Genomic DNA, 11,885 nt, shown 5'->3' with positions numbered 1-11,885 from the left:
GCTCATGTGACAATGTACGACCACACAGAAAAAGAAGGAAACTTTGGGCTGACCCACGGGCTAGTCTACTGACTTGCTGTTGGTGCCTCTACTAACCAACCGGACCCCACGTCCCTGCTACCCAAGGAAGCTTCCTTTCCTTCAAACTCAGCACCATTGCCCCTCAAATCTGCACTCGGCCTGACTGTGCCTCGTCCCAAAGTGCCAGGAAAGTTTCGGATGCCCAGGCTCTCACTCTGAGTTCAAAACACCTCATCCTGCAAAGAGCTACCCTTCTTGGACCCACCTCTGCATGCACACCACACATGTTCACAGTCCCCCTGCCGGCAGCCTGCAAACAGGACCCGAGGAGCTCCAGCACGAAATCCACAAAGTGCAGAAGGCAGCCAGACAGGCTCTGTTCATCCATCACCCACAGAGTTCTCCAAGAGACCCGTGACACACGAGCATGACGGATGTCCCTGGAATCTTTCCCTTCAGTTTCTTGGAGGGAAGGCTGGTTCCTGGTTGGACTTTCTCCTCAGCGTGTGCTCTTCCTGCTAGGACGGGACTGCCCCTCAGAGGTGGTGTGATGGTCCTGGCGGGCGTCTCATTCTGTTCGCCTTGGGGTCCCCGCCCTGAGAGCAGGTAAGCAGATACCACCCAGACCTCAGGGGAGGGGGGTGTCCACTCACTCAAGCACATTCTGTGATAAGTCTTGCCCATTCTTTATAAACCACACATCACCCCCGCCCACCCACAAACCTTGGACAGCACAGATGATGCAAACAGGTTTAGGCACAAGGCTGCCTGAAGCAGACGTGCAGACATGTGTTTTTGCTGACATGCATTCCTCCTGGCCAAAGAGCCCGCCTCCCCGCTTGCCTCCTAGCCCGGGAGAGTTGAGCAGGGCCATCTTCACCCCACACCTGAGCTCTGGCGGGACAGCCATGTACTCGAGAGAGGCAGGCCTCAGAGCCTGAACTGGACCCATCAGACCCAGGGCCCGCACTGGAAATCTTCGGGGAGGGGCTCAGCCAGCCTGGCGGGGCGGGAGCGGCTCCACCAGCAGAGCCCCATGGAGACAGAGGCCACACCGTGAGGGCTAGTGGCACTCACAGGGCTGCCTGGGGGCCATGCAGGTGCTCAGTCAGTCCACGAGTTCGTGGCCATGCGCCACGGCCAGCCTAGCCCGCTGCAGACCCCAGTCTCCAGCCCTCTTGGGACGAGGGGCAGGGAGAGAGAGGGCGGCCAGGCCATTCCTGGTGACCGCAGGCCTCCTCGGCAGGTGGCTATGGGAGACGAGTGTAGATACGGCAGCCTCAGCCCCTCCGGCATGGGGGAAAGGGCGAGCTGGAGCATCTTTCAGGGGACAGTAACTTCCCCAGGAACAGCACGAGCCGCACAGAAAACATGGTGCTTAGAAAGTGCTGGAAGTCAGAAGCAGTGAGTTCTGTGCCCACTCAGGGCCAGTCGCAGAACCTGCACAAGCCAAGGCCGCCTCACAAACGGCTGGAGTGGGTGACGGCAGTCACCCTGGATGGTTCGGGATGAGGCTCTGTGGCACCACCCCTTCGCTCGCTCCACAGGCGGCAGCGTGTGCCCACGCGCGCGGGCCCTGCCCCAGGCGCAGGTGCACGGGCAGAATAGACCATCACAGGAGCTGTGACTGTCCACGCCTGAGTGCAGGGACTTGGCTGGATGGCGGTCCTGAGATGCCAGGGGCTCCGTGCGGGCTTTGAAACTGAGCTTCAGGGCGCACGTGGGTAGGGCGGCTGTGCTTCTCAAGGCCTCTGCCTTGTTGGGTCACCGACACGCCCCTGCCTCCCACACTCAGGCACCTGGCACAGCCCAGGGGTGGGAATAACTCCCTGCCAGCCCTGGCCACGCGCTGCCTGGGGACAGGCCTGCACTGGGGAGGCGGGCCCATCCTGCAGCAGGGACCGCTCTGCCAATGGCTCCCTGTGAGTGGTCGAGCCCGGCTAAAGCCCCACCTTCACCAAACGCTGGGTGCAGGTGCATAGGTCACACCAACCTCACCAGGAAGAGGAAACGAGACCCTGACCCTTGCCAAAAAACAGACTTAAGATTTTTCTTTTTTAAGTAGGCTTCACGCCCAGTGTGGAGCCCAAAGCGGAGCCTGGACTCACAACCCTGAAATCAAAACCTGAGCTGAGATCAAGGGCTGGACACTCAAGTGACGGAGTCACGCAGGTGCCCCTAAAATTCTTCTAAAAGAAAATCCTTCAAAACAGATGGTGAAAGCAACATAAGGCCCCCTAAGGGTGCATTAGAAGCTATAAGTGGGTGCTCTGCGTCAGTGCGTGAAAACATACCAGTTTTAGAGGAACGAGGGCCGACAGCGTCTCTCTCATACCTGCACGCAAACATGTGCCTTGGGTGCTGGGTCCCTCCCACATCTCTGTTCCTGACAGAGGACGGGCACAGTGGCCCAGTGGCCATGCTGGGGGCTCCGGGACAACATGCAAGAGGGTCCTGTACCACAGACCATGATGTCAACAGGACGGCATGCAAATGTTTTGGCAACTGTCGAAGGTGTCACAACAGTCGGTACCTACCTTCTACGGACAGTCCCTGCACACCTGCTGATGTCACTGCTCTATGACGTCCGCGGCTTCCCCGCCCCTCAGGCCGCGCCAACCACCACCTTCCCAGGAAGCCTGCCTCACGTCACCCCACAGACGCCTTGTTCTGAAGGCACTCAGCCCACTGGCCTGGGATGGGGGTCCCTGCTCGCATGTCTACCATAGAATCGCAGGGGTCCCTGAAGGCAGAGCCACCCTGAAGCCCAGCGTTCTCAGTGCCACAGACTAAGCAAACGGATGTCCCAGGAGGCCCCACCGTGGTGACTCACGGCTCCGCTGTTACTCTAAAGCCGGACTCCCGAGTTCGAGGATCTTTGCTGCCAACTGTTTTCTAAAAAGGGGAAGCAGGTGGTTTGGCACACGGCAGAGCCCCGAGTCTCGGAGGTGAGTGCCCTGAAGCCACGTGCTCAGACGAGCCCTGGTGCCATCTCAAAACCAGGACCTGTAAGGACACCGCGCACCAAGGGGGGGGCTGGGGGCAGGACTCCTGCGAGCACTGCCGCTCTCGGGGACCGGGCGTCCGGGACCAGATGCTACACTTCAAGGACGCAAGGTCCAACGTGAGCCCCGCGCACTGCGGACGGACTGCCATCTCTCACCAACTGCACGGTCGTGGCCAAAACTGCACATAAATCTGAACCAGGATCTTAAAAAGAGCCTTCCCGGACTAGCCAACAGGATGCCTTTCCCAAGTCAGGGCCACCACACGTGACGGTCCCAGGGTCAGTCATGCGAGCCTCACCTTGCTGACGTCAGGAATCGATTCTCGGGATAGTCCTCATGGCACCCCTGTCATAGCACATCCTGGCGTCCGGGGTTTATAAACTCACAGGAGCAGCCAAAGTGAGCAGCCTGCTTTGTGAGTGGCCTGGAGTGTGACTCTTCCTAACTGCCTCTCCTTTCCAGAAGTATCACACAGCAAGGGAGCTTTCACTCGAGGAGAGCTGCCTGCTACCCGTTTAAAAATACAGCGGAGGCCCGATTTCAAGCGCAGGGTCCTCCTTTCTGTGGCACACGACCACGAGAATTCCCTTCCTCTACCCGAGTTTCCAAGGTCACAGCATCAGCGCTTAAGGCCCTGGGAATCCCTTCCCGTGCCCTCGCCGCCCTGCCGGAATAACCACGAGAGCAGGCAGGAGAAGCAGGTGTAACATTTACTCCATTCTTTCCTTCTGCCCCTTTCGTATTAAATATCTGAAATATATTAATCTTAGAAAACAATATTAACACAGTACCCCGTGAACTCAGGCAGCAGAGTAAACGGTACATCTGGGCTGCAAAACCGTGGGTTATTGAAAAAACTGGAGTGTGGGGTGGCCCCCAGCCACTGGGCTGGCGGGAGCGCTGCATGTCCTGTGGGCCGGGTGGGCAGGGAGACGGGGCCTTGAGCACACACACGCGGGGGGCCCACACACCCGCCTCGGGAGACGGCCGTGGGGTGGCAGACCGCCCGGGCCCGGCTGGCCCCAATGCCAGGACGGCCCCACCTCAGTCTCGGAGGAGGTTCTCGGGCTTGGGGTAGCCAAACAGGACAAAGTCAGCCTCATAGAGCTTGTAGAGCTGGCGCCTCCAGGCCAGCGGGATGGAGGCAAACCAGCCCTCCTCCCAGCTGCTGGCGGTCCGGTTCCTGTAGCTTGGGGGGAAGCGCACCAGCCCGTCCACCTTGAGGAGCCGCAGCAGCTGGGCGGCATCCTGGTCCAGAGTCTCCAGCTTGCCCACGAAGTCGTAGTCGATCTGGCACGGGTGGCACAGCCGGTGCACCTGCCGCCAGTGCTCGTTGAAGGGCGCCAGCCTCTCGGTGCGCGGGTCCAGCAGGTACTGGATGAAGTTGGCGAAGGACACCTTAAGGCCCGCGCTGAAGGCCTCACTGACGGAGGCGGGGAGGCCGGTGCGGTTGGCGTACATGGTGAGCATGGGCACAGCAAACTTCCTGTAGAACTCCTCGTTTTCCAGCTGGAACTTGCTGCGGAAGGCGGAGATGAGGCGCACGAAGGGGTCCCGCACAAACAGGAACTTGGTATACTTCTTGAGTTTGATCTTCATGAGGTGGCGGGAGAACTTGCCGTAGCGGCGCCAGAACTTGTTGAAGGTCAGGTGCGTGCTGGAGTTGTGCACGTGCTCCCGGGGGATGCGCAGCGGGTCACGGTAGGGGGCGCCACGCTCCAGGAGGCTCTCACTCAGCACGATCATCACGCGCTTCCAGTTGGTGCAGGCCACCTTGGGCACATAGCAGTAGATGACGCCATGGCGGTCGTCCACGATGAGGTGGTTCAGCTCGTAGTTGGGGATGTCGTCGAAAGAGCGCTCCTTGGTGGGGAACACGAAGCTGGCGTTGGCACAGAGCCCGCGGAGCACGCGCCTCCGCTCGGCCTGCTGCCCGCCGGGGTCCGGGCCCTGCTGCGCATCGCGCGCCGACCAGTCGTAGCCTCGCACGCTCTCCTCTGCGTTGCTCAGCACGGGCCTGGCCGACGCCTGCGCCGATGGCGGCTCCGTCCTTCTATCGGAGGGGGCGCTCTGCTTCAGGCCACTGATCAGCTTCTGCAAAAAGGCGTCCACATCAGCCGTGAGCTCCTCCTGTGCCCCACGCGCGGGCGTGGGGTGCGGCCTGGGGAAGGCAGTATGCGGGTAGAAGTGGGCCGTGCCCACGTTGTCCCAGTAAACGATGATCAGGAGGACCATGAACACGGACCCCAAGACCAGCCACAGGCGGAAGAGCCGGGATTTGCTCATCCTGCGCGCGGACGTGCCGCGGGCCCTGCCACCCGGGTGCCTTCACGTCAGCTTCATGTAGGGCGGACCTGCTCTTGGGACCCTGGAAAGGCAACACAGAGCCACATTAGAGAGCGCGTGCAGGTAAGGACAGGGCCTTGGGTTGTGCAGACGGTGCTTGCCTCGCGGACAGTGTCCCCGTGGTCAGTGTCCCCGCCCCTCTGCTGCCACCCCATCCCCCACAGATCAGGCTCTGTGGGGCTGCCTGGCGGGCTTCAGCTCCTCCATGTAATCCGACTAGCATTGCTTCGAGGGGCCCGGGGTGGGTGCAGCTGACAGACCAGTCTGGGGTGAGAACACAGACCCTCATGACCGGGAGGTGCTGAAGATGACAGAGAGGCGGTCAGCGAAACAAACACACAAGGTTAAAGTTTAATACATCCTGCAATTTACAATAAGGCTAAAGATGCCCCAGCCTCCCAAGAAAACCTTTTGCTGCGTACAGTTAATCCTAATAAACACATCGGAGGCAGGCCCGTGTGTGTGGCGGACGCGTGCTGGGCCCTGGGCCCCATCTGCTCCCTCTGTGTGGAAAGGGCAGGGCACATTCGAGGTCACTGGGGACAGAGGGAGGGTGCACCAGGCAGCTGAAAGTGGGTCTGTGCGACAGCTTTCCAGGCACTAGGAGCCTGTTGGTGTTCCTGAGGAGGGGCCAGGCATCAGTGGAGGCATGGCTGTGGCAGGGGTAGAGGGAAGGCGGGTGCAGGAGGGCAGCTGTGCATGTCAGCGGGTGCTGGGGCCTCACCCCTGCCGAGTCGAGCAGCAGGCTGCCACCCTTGTGCAGGGGAGGGTGATGCAGGCTAGACAACAGATATGCGCTTCCCTTACAACTTCCACTAAATAAAAGCTGTCGTCCACCACAGTCAAGGTCAATCCCCAAAATGCCAGAGGACCCCTTCCTGGGGCCAGTCCTGTCTGACAGCTGCTCTGAGCAGCGGTCCTGTCCCAGGCAGCACAGGGAAGAAGAGGCTGTGTCCTAGAACTGCCAGGATGAAGGCAGCTGGGGAGTGTAGGCGGCCTGGGGCAGGGGCCGCCAGCCCAGAGTGGACAGGACGTGCCGCCTGCAGTGCCTCACCTGGCTCCACGCAGATCTGCCCGCGTACAACTAGACCACTACATACGTAACACAACCCACACGCGCAGGGAGGCTCAGAAAGGACAGTCAGGGACCTGCTTGAGGAGCTACAGGATGAGTGTGCTGGGTTCCTTACGGCCCGCCAGGCTCCCCGAGGGCATGGCCTCCAACCCGGAAGAGCCAGCGGGCGCAGGGAGAGAGCGTGCTCTGAAATGAAGGGATGGGCAAGCGTGGCCACACAGTGAAGGAACGGACCTCGCCCTGCCTGCGGCTCCCGGGAGGGGTCTCTGGGCCCTCGGAAGGCCCAGATTCAAAGGACTCGCATGGTACGTACTTTGGCTTGTCCACGTGGTCATGCGTTATCACATGTGCTTCTTCTCCGTGACCACGTGGTATCCGCTGTAGAAAGCACTTACACAGGAGTCACGGTAGGGCACACGAACATGAACATGACCTCTACCCCATACTTTCCCATCTCTCCCAGGGACTGAAGTCACACGTGCAAGTTTCTTCTTACTCAAAGTTCAGTCTGGTGAACAGAAGGGGCTTGGAAGGGTCCTGCTTCCTTAGAAGTCTGGACACCACCTGTGTCTGTCTGTCACAAACGGGTAAGTGTTTCCTGGCTTTTCTGGAACAGACACAGAGACACTGGTGCTGGAGGCCAAGGGGACGGGATGGCACTGGCTACGGCCAGAGGGAGCTGCGCTCAGCCTGGAGGCAGCCCCAGTGCTCCAGTGAGGCGAGTCTGCTCCCCAGCAGAGGTGGGGACCTCGGGGCCCCCTTCCCGTCCCGGACGTGGCTCTAAGCTCAGAGAAAGCTTCTATTCTTTTAACAAGAACGTGTGTATTAGAACCAAACACTATCAGCTTTTAGTCCTCTAGTACATTTAGTGTCTAAGGTTCTGTTCTTAGTCCACAGATAACCTATGTCAGCAGGACCGGGCACCGCCCAGCACTCCAGCTGAGCAATCAGGACCCCATCCAGGTCAGGGACCTCTCGCTGCCAGCCCAGAGCCAGCAGCAGGCCACATGGCGTCCTCCATGGTGCTTTGCTCATGGGCACAGAGAATATACAGTTATACTGTAAACGGTGAGTCCACTAACTTATCACACCTCATAGCTTACGCCACGCACACTCGACCACCCGGTGTGAATGGCACGCCTCTCCCCTGTCCCCCGTTGCAGGGAGAGCTCTTAGGCTGGGAGCCAGCTATCAGGTAAGCACGGACTCCACACGGGAAGTGGGCACCGCGACCGCCACCCGACACACGTCAGAGTCAGCACATATCTTGGGACAGCGCACAGGCGTCTGGGTGACTCTGACTCCCTTCTCCGTGGCTTTCGTATTTACACTGTTTTTGTTTATGCTGAGTATTGATTGGTTTTTACTGTGAGAAAAAAATATTTTCCCATTTAGAAAAGACACGTGGTGGCAGGGTGCCTGTGGCTGCCTCAGTCGGTTAAGCATCTGACTTCAGCTCGGGTCGAGATCTCATGGTTTGTGAGTTCGAGCCCCACATTAGGCTGTCTGCTGTCAGTGCAGAGTCTGCTTCAGATCTGCCGTCTCCCTGTCTCTCTGCCCCTCCCCCTCTCGCTGTCTCTCAAAAATAAACATTAAAAAAAAAAAGATACATGGCAAAAAAATTAAGGCACTAATGACAAAAGAAAAAAATAGACAAATCTGACTTCATGCAAATTAGAAACTTTTGGACATCAAAAGGCACCACCCATACGGATATTCCCACAGAATAGGAGAAAATTTTTGCAAATCGTGCATCTAATAAGGGGTTAATATCCAGAATAAATGGAGAACTCGTTTAACTCAAAGGGAAAAAAAATCAGCCCAACTCAAGAATGGGTACAAAATGTGAATGGACATTTCTCTGAAGACACACAAATGGGCCGTGAGCACACGAAAAGATGCTCAACATCACTCATCAGGAAAATGGAAATCACGCCCACACTGACATAGCACCTCACACCCATTCGATGGGTCAGTCACAAACAAAACAAAGTAAAACAAAACAGGGGCGCCCGGAGGGTTCAGCTGATGAAGCATGCAACTCTTGACCTTGGGGTTGTGAGTTCAAGCCTCATGGAGGGGTCAGGTATCACTTTAAAAAAAATGATAAACCCAGTGCACCTGGGTAGCTTGGTAGGTTAAGTGTCCAACTCTTGATTTCAGCTCAGGTCATGACCCTAGGGTCATGAGATGGAGCCCTACAACAGGCCCGGCGCTGGGTGTGGAGCCTGCTTAAGATTCTCTCTCAGGGTGCCCGAGTGGCTCAGTGGGTTAAGCGTCTGACCTTGGCTCAGGTCATGATCTCATGGGTTCGTGGGTTTGAGCCCCACATAGGCTCTGTGCTGACAGCTCAGAGTCTGGAGCCTCTGTCAGATTCTGTGTCTCCCTCTATCTCTGCCCCTCCCCTGCTCATGCTCTGTCTCTCTTTCAAAGATAAATAAACATTAAAAAAAGATTCTCTCTCTCTGTCTGCACCTCTCATAAATAATCAAGTAAATAAATAAATATCTTAAAACAAAAACAAAACCAGAAAATAAGTGTTGGTGAGGATGTGGAGAAATTGGAACCCTGGTGCACTATTAACGGGTACATAAAATGGGGTGGCCCCTGTGGAAAACAATACAGAGGTTCCTCAAAACATTAACAGCAAGGGCACCTGGGGGGCTCAGTCAGTTAAGTGTGTGACTTCAGCTCAGGTCATGATCTCACAGTTCATGGGTTCAAGCCCCGCATTGGGCTCTGTGCTGACAGCTAGCTCAGAGCATGGAGCCTGCTTCGGATCCTGTGTCTCCCTCTCTCTGCCCTCCCCTGCTCACGCTCTCTCAAAAATAAATAAATATTAAAAAACATTAACAAGAGAATTACCATATTATCCAATAATTCCACTTCTGGGTCCATATTCAAAAGAACTGGGAGCAGGGTCTCAAAGAGATATTTGTATAGCAGCCCCACTCAGATCGGCACCATTCACAACATCCGGCAGGTGGAAGACACCAGGTGTGCCCTGAGGAACAAATGGAGAATGCAATGTGGCATGCGCATAATGGAGTGCCACTCGGCCTTGGAAAGGGGGGAAATGGAAACACCGGCACCTGCTCCGAGGTGGGTGAACCCCCAGGAACGACAAGAGGCTTGGTGACATCAGGCAGTCACTCAGGACAAACGCTGTGCGATTCCACTGACGTGAGGTCCCCAGAGGAGCCGAATCCCAGACAGCGAGCAGACGGGAGGTCACCAGGGACTGGGCAGGGGGCAAGGGGTGTGAGTGTTTAATGGGGGTGGATGTTCCGTCTGGAAAGATGAAATGGATTCTAGAGAAGGAGGGTGGTGACGGTCACATAACAAGGTCAGTGTGTTCAATGCCACCGGACGGTACCCTAAAAATGTAATGATAAATGTTATGTGTATCTTACCATAACTTAAAAAACTGGCAAAGACAAGACTGAATCAGAGCTCCAACAGCAGACCTGGAAGAGTTTATAGGAGTTACTCATGAATAAATAAAGCAAAATGCAGGGCAGTGTGTAAAAAATAAACACATGAATAAAAATAAATACAATTTAAGAAGAAAAGGAAAGCCTTAAATGTGGGCGAGAACTGTAACAAAGGCCGTACATGTAGGGGCAGCTGCCGGAGCCACACTTCACCTCCCAGCCCTGCACAGAAGTTCAAGAAGCCGACTTCGCCTGCAATTGGTATGCTAAACCAATGTCAAAGTTTCAGACATGTGCAGTGAGGGGGTGGGCGCATGAACACACAACAGGCCCTCCCTTTGGGTCACCTTAGCCCTGTGAGCCTGTGTCCTGTGGGCGTCGCCATGCCTGGAGCCTGCCGCAGAACCAGATCCACTTCCAGGCTTTTCCAAGCTGCGGGGATGAGTACACCAACACCACGCCGGGGCGGCATTCACCGATGGGGCTGAGCCCGCGGTCCATTTTTAACATCAAGGTACAAGGGCAGTCCTGTGTGCTGTCATCTCTAACCTCAAACAAGCCTCCGGTGTGGAGGCCAGGCGGGCGGAGTACTCTTGAGGGCCCGTGGGACAGCCCCGCGGAAGGAACGGCTGTGGCTCCTTCCACACATGCTCGGTCGCCAGTTCCCAGCTTCTCAGAGGCGCAGGGGAGAGAGAAGGGCCACGATCAGATGGCCGCTGGACGGCATGGCCCAAAGTCTCACTGTTCAAAGGGACGGGGACGTCGAATTTCCGGGTGATGCTTTGCTGCCTTCGCGATGCAACAGCGAATCCGGGAACACCATTGACCTCGAACGTGACATTCATTCAAAACTAAGGGCATCATTTCCAAATGGGATTCTCCCATTACTGTGAAAAGCGGCCAACCAGACGTGCTCCAAGTTTGGAAGAAGCGAAGCGCCGAGCGGCATCACTGGGAGATGGTGACAACCATCGCAGAGGTCAGTCCTGGGCCTCGGCCTCCAGCCAGAGATGACAGGAAAGTCTCACCCCGAAGCTTGGCCCTTGGGGCCTAGTTCTCTGCAAGGGCTTTGTCCAATGTCCTGTGGACACTACTGATAAAGACATTTGGTTTTAGGTCAGGTTTAAACTAAAATCGCGGTGGGTGGCCGCGCAGAGCTGTTCTTAGCTGGAGGAGGGGAGTTGCCGACAGTTTTTTCCCACAGAGGGTGCAGCAACGTGAGCCGGGGGAGCCCGCGCCCTGCGTCCCAAGGGGCCTTCACACCATGACGGGCAAAGATCGGGGAAGGCCAGGCTCCCTCACGCGCGGGTATGTGTCCCCCTGTCCTGTAAGTGCAGGCCACGTGGCCAGACCCACGTGAGGACCTGTCGGGGGGGCGGGCACTTGCCGCACTTCCAGAGCAGAACTGAGGACCCCAGTACGAAAAGGTTGACACGTGTGTGGTTAATTCCGTGTCACCTTGGCTGAGCCATGGGCGGCCCGGACAGTTGGTCACAATGCACGTGTCTGTGAGGGTGCCTGCAGAGGACGCCGACGCTGGACTCAGCAGACCGAGTAAAGACAGTGAGGGTGGACCTCATCCAAGAAGGTGAAGGAAGCGAGACTCTCCCGTCTGCCTGTCCCTGAGCTGGGACAGCTGTCTCCTGGGGGTCAGGCCTTCAGACTCAGGCGGGAGCCACCATCAGGCTTCCAGACCTGAGCCTCTCAGCCTCCAGGATCACAGGAGCCAATTCCCGACAGTAAATCTCTTCACACACTCACCCCAGTGCAAGTGACAAGCCAAATATAACACTGGGGTTCTCCAGAGAGCAGAGTCTGTAGGGGTGCGTGTGTGTGCATGTGTGCGCCTGTGTGTGTGTATGCACAGACAGAAGCAATTGCCTCAGTGAGAAGTGAAGACAAAGTATTAAGAAATGGATACTAAGTATTTGCCTGTCCATGCAGCCTTTCAGCCCAGACCCAGTAGAGCATGGCTGGGGGGGGGGGGGGGGGGGGGGGGGG

At 57.0% G+C, this 11,885-nt stretch overlaps 1 protein-coding gene across 1 annotated transcript in view; it reads right to left on the bottom strand.

The window, feature by feature from the left end:
* Positions 1-3,724: 3,724 nt before the first annotated feature.
* Positions 3,725-11,885, bottom strand: part of CHST12 (carbohydrate sulfotransferase 12) — an 18,823-nt gene continuing 10,662 nt past the window's right edge. Inside the window, exon 2 of the mRNA XM_039225959.1 lies at positions 3,725-5,397. Coding sequence (XP_039081890.1) covers positions 4,074-5,315 — 1,242 coding nt within the window. The 5' untranslated portion in view covers positions 5,316-5,397 and the 3' untranslated portion in view covers positions 3,725-4,073. The remainder of the gene's footprint in view (positions 5,398-11,885) is intronic.

This window comes from Hyaena hyaena, unplaced genomic scaffold (genome assembly GCF_003009895.1).
Source record: "Hyaena hyaena isolate Hyena2069 unplaced genomic scaffold, ASM300989v1 scaffold_20, whole genome shotgun sequence".
Lineage (NCBI taxonomy): Eukaryota > Metazoa > Chordata > Mammalia > Carnivora > Hyaenidae > Hyaena > Hyaena hyaena.
This window is presented reverse-complemented; position numbering and strand designations above follow the sequence as displayed.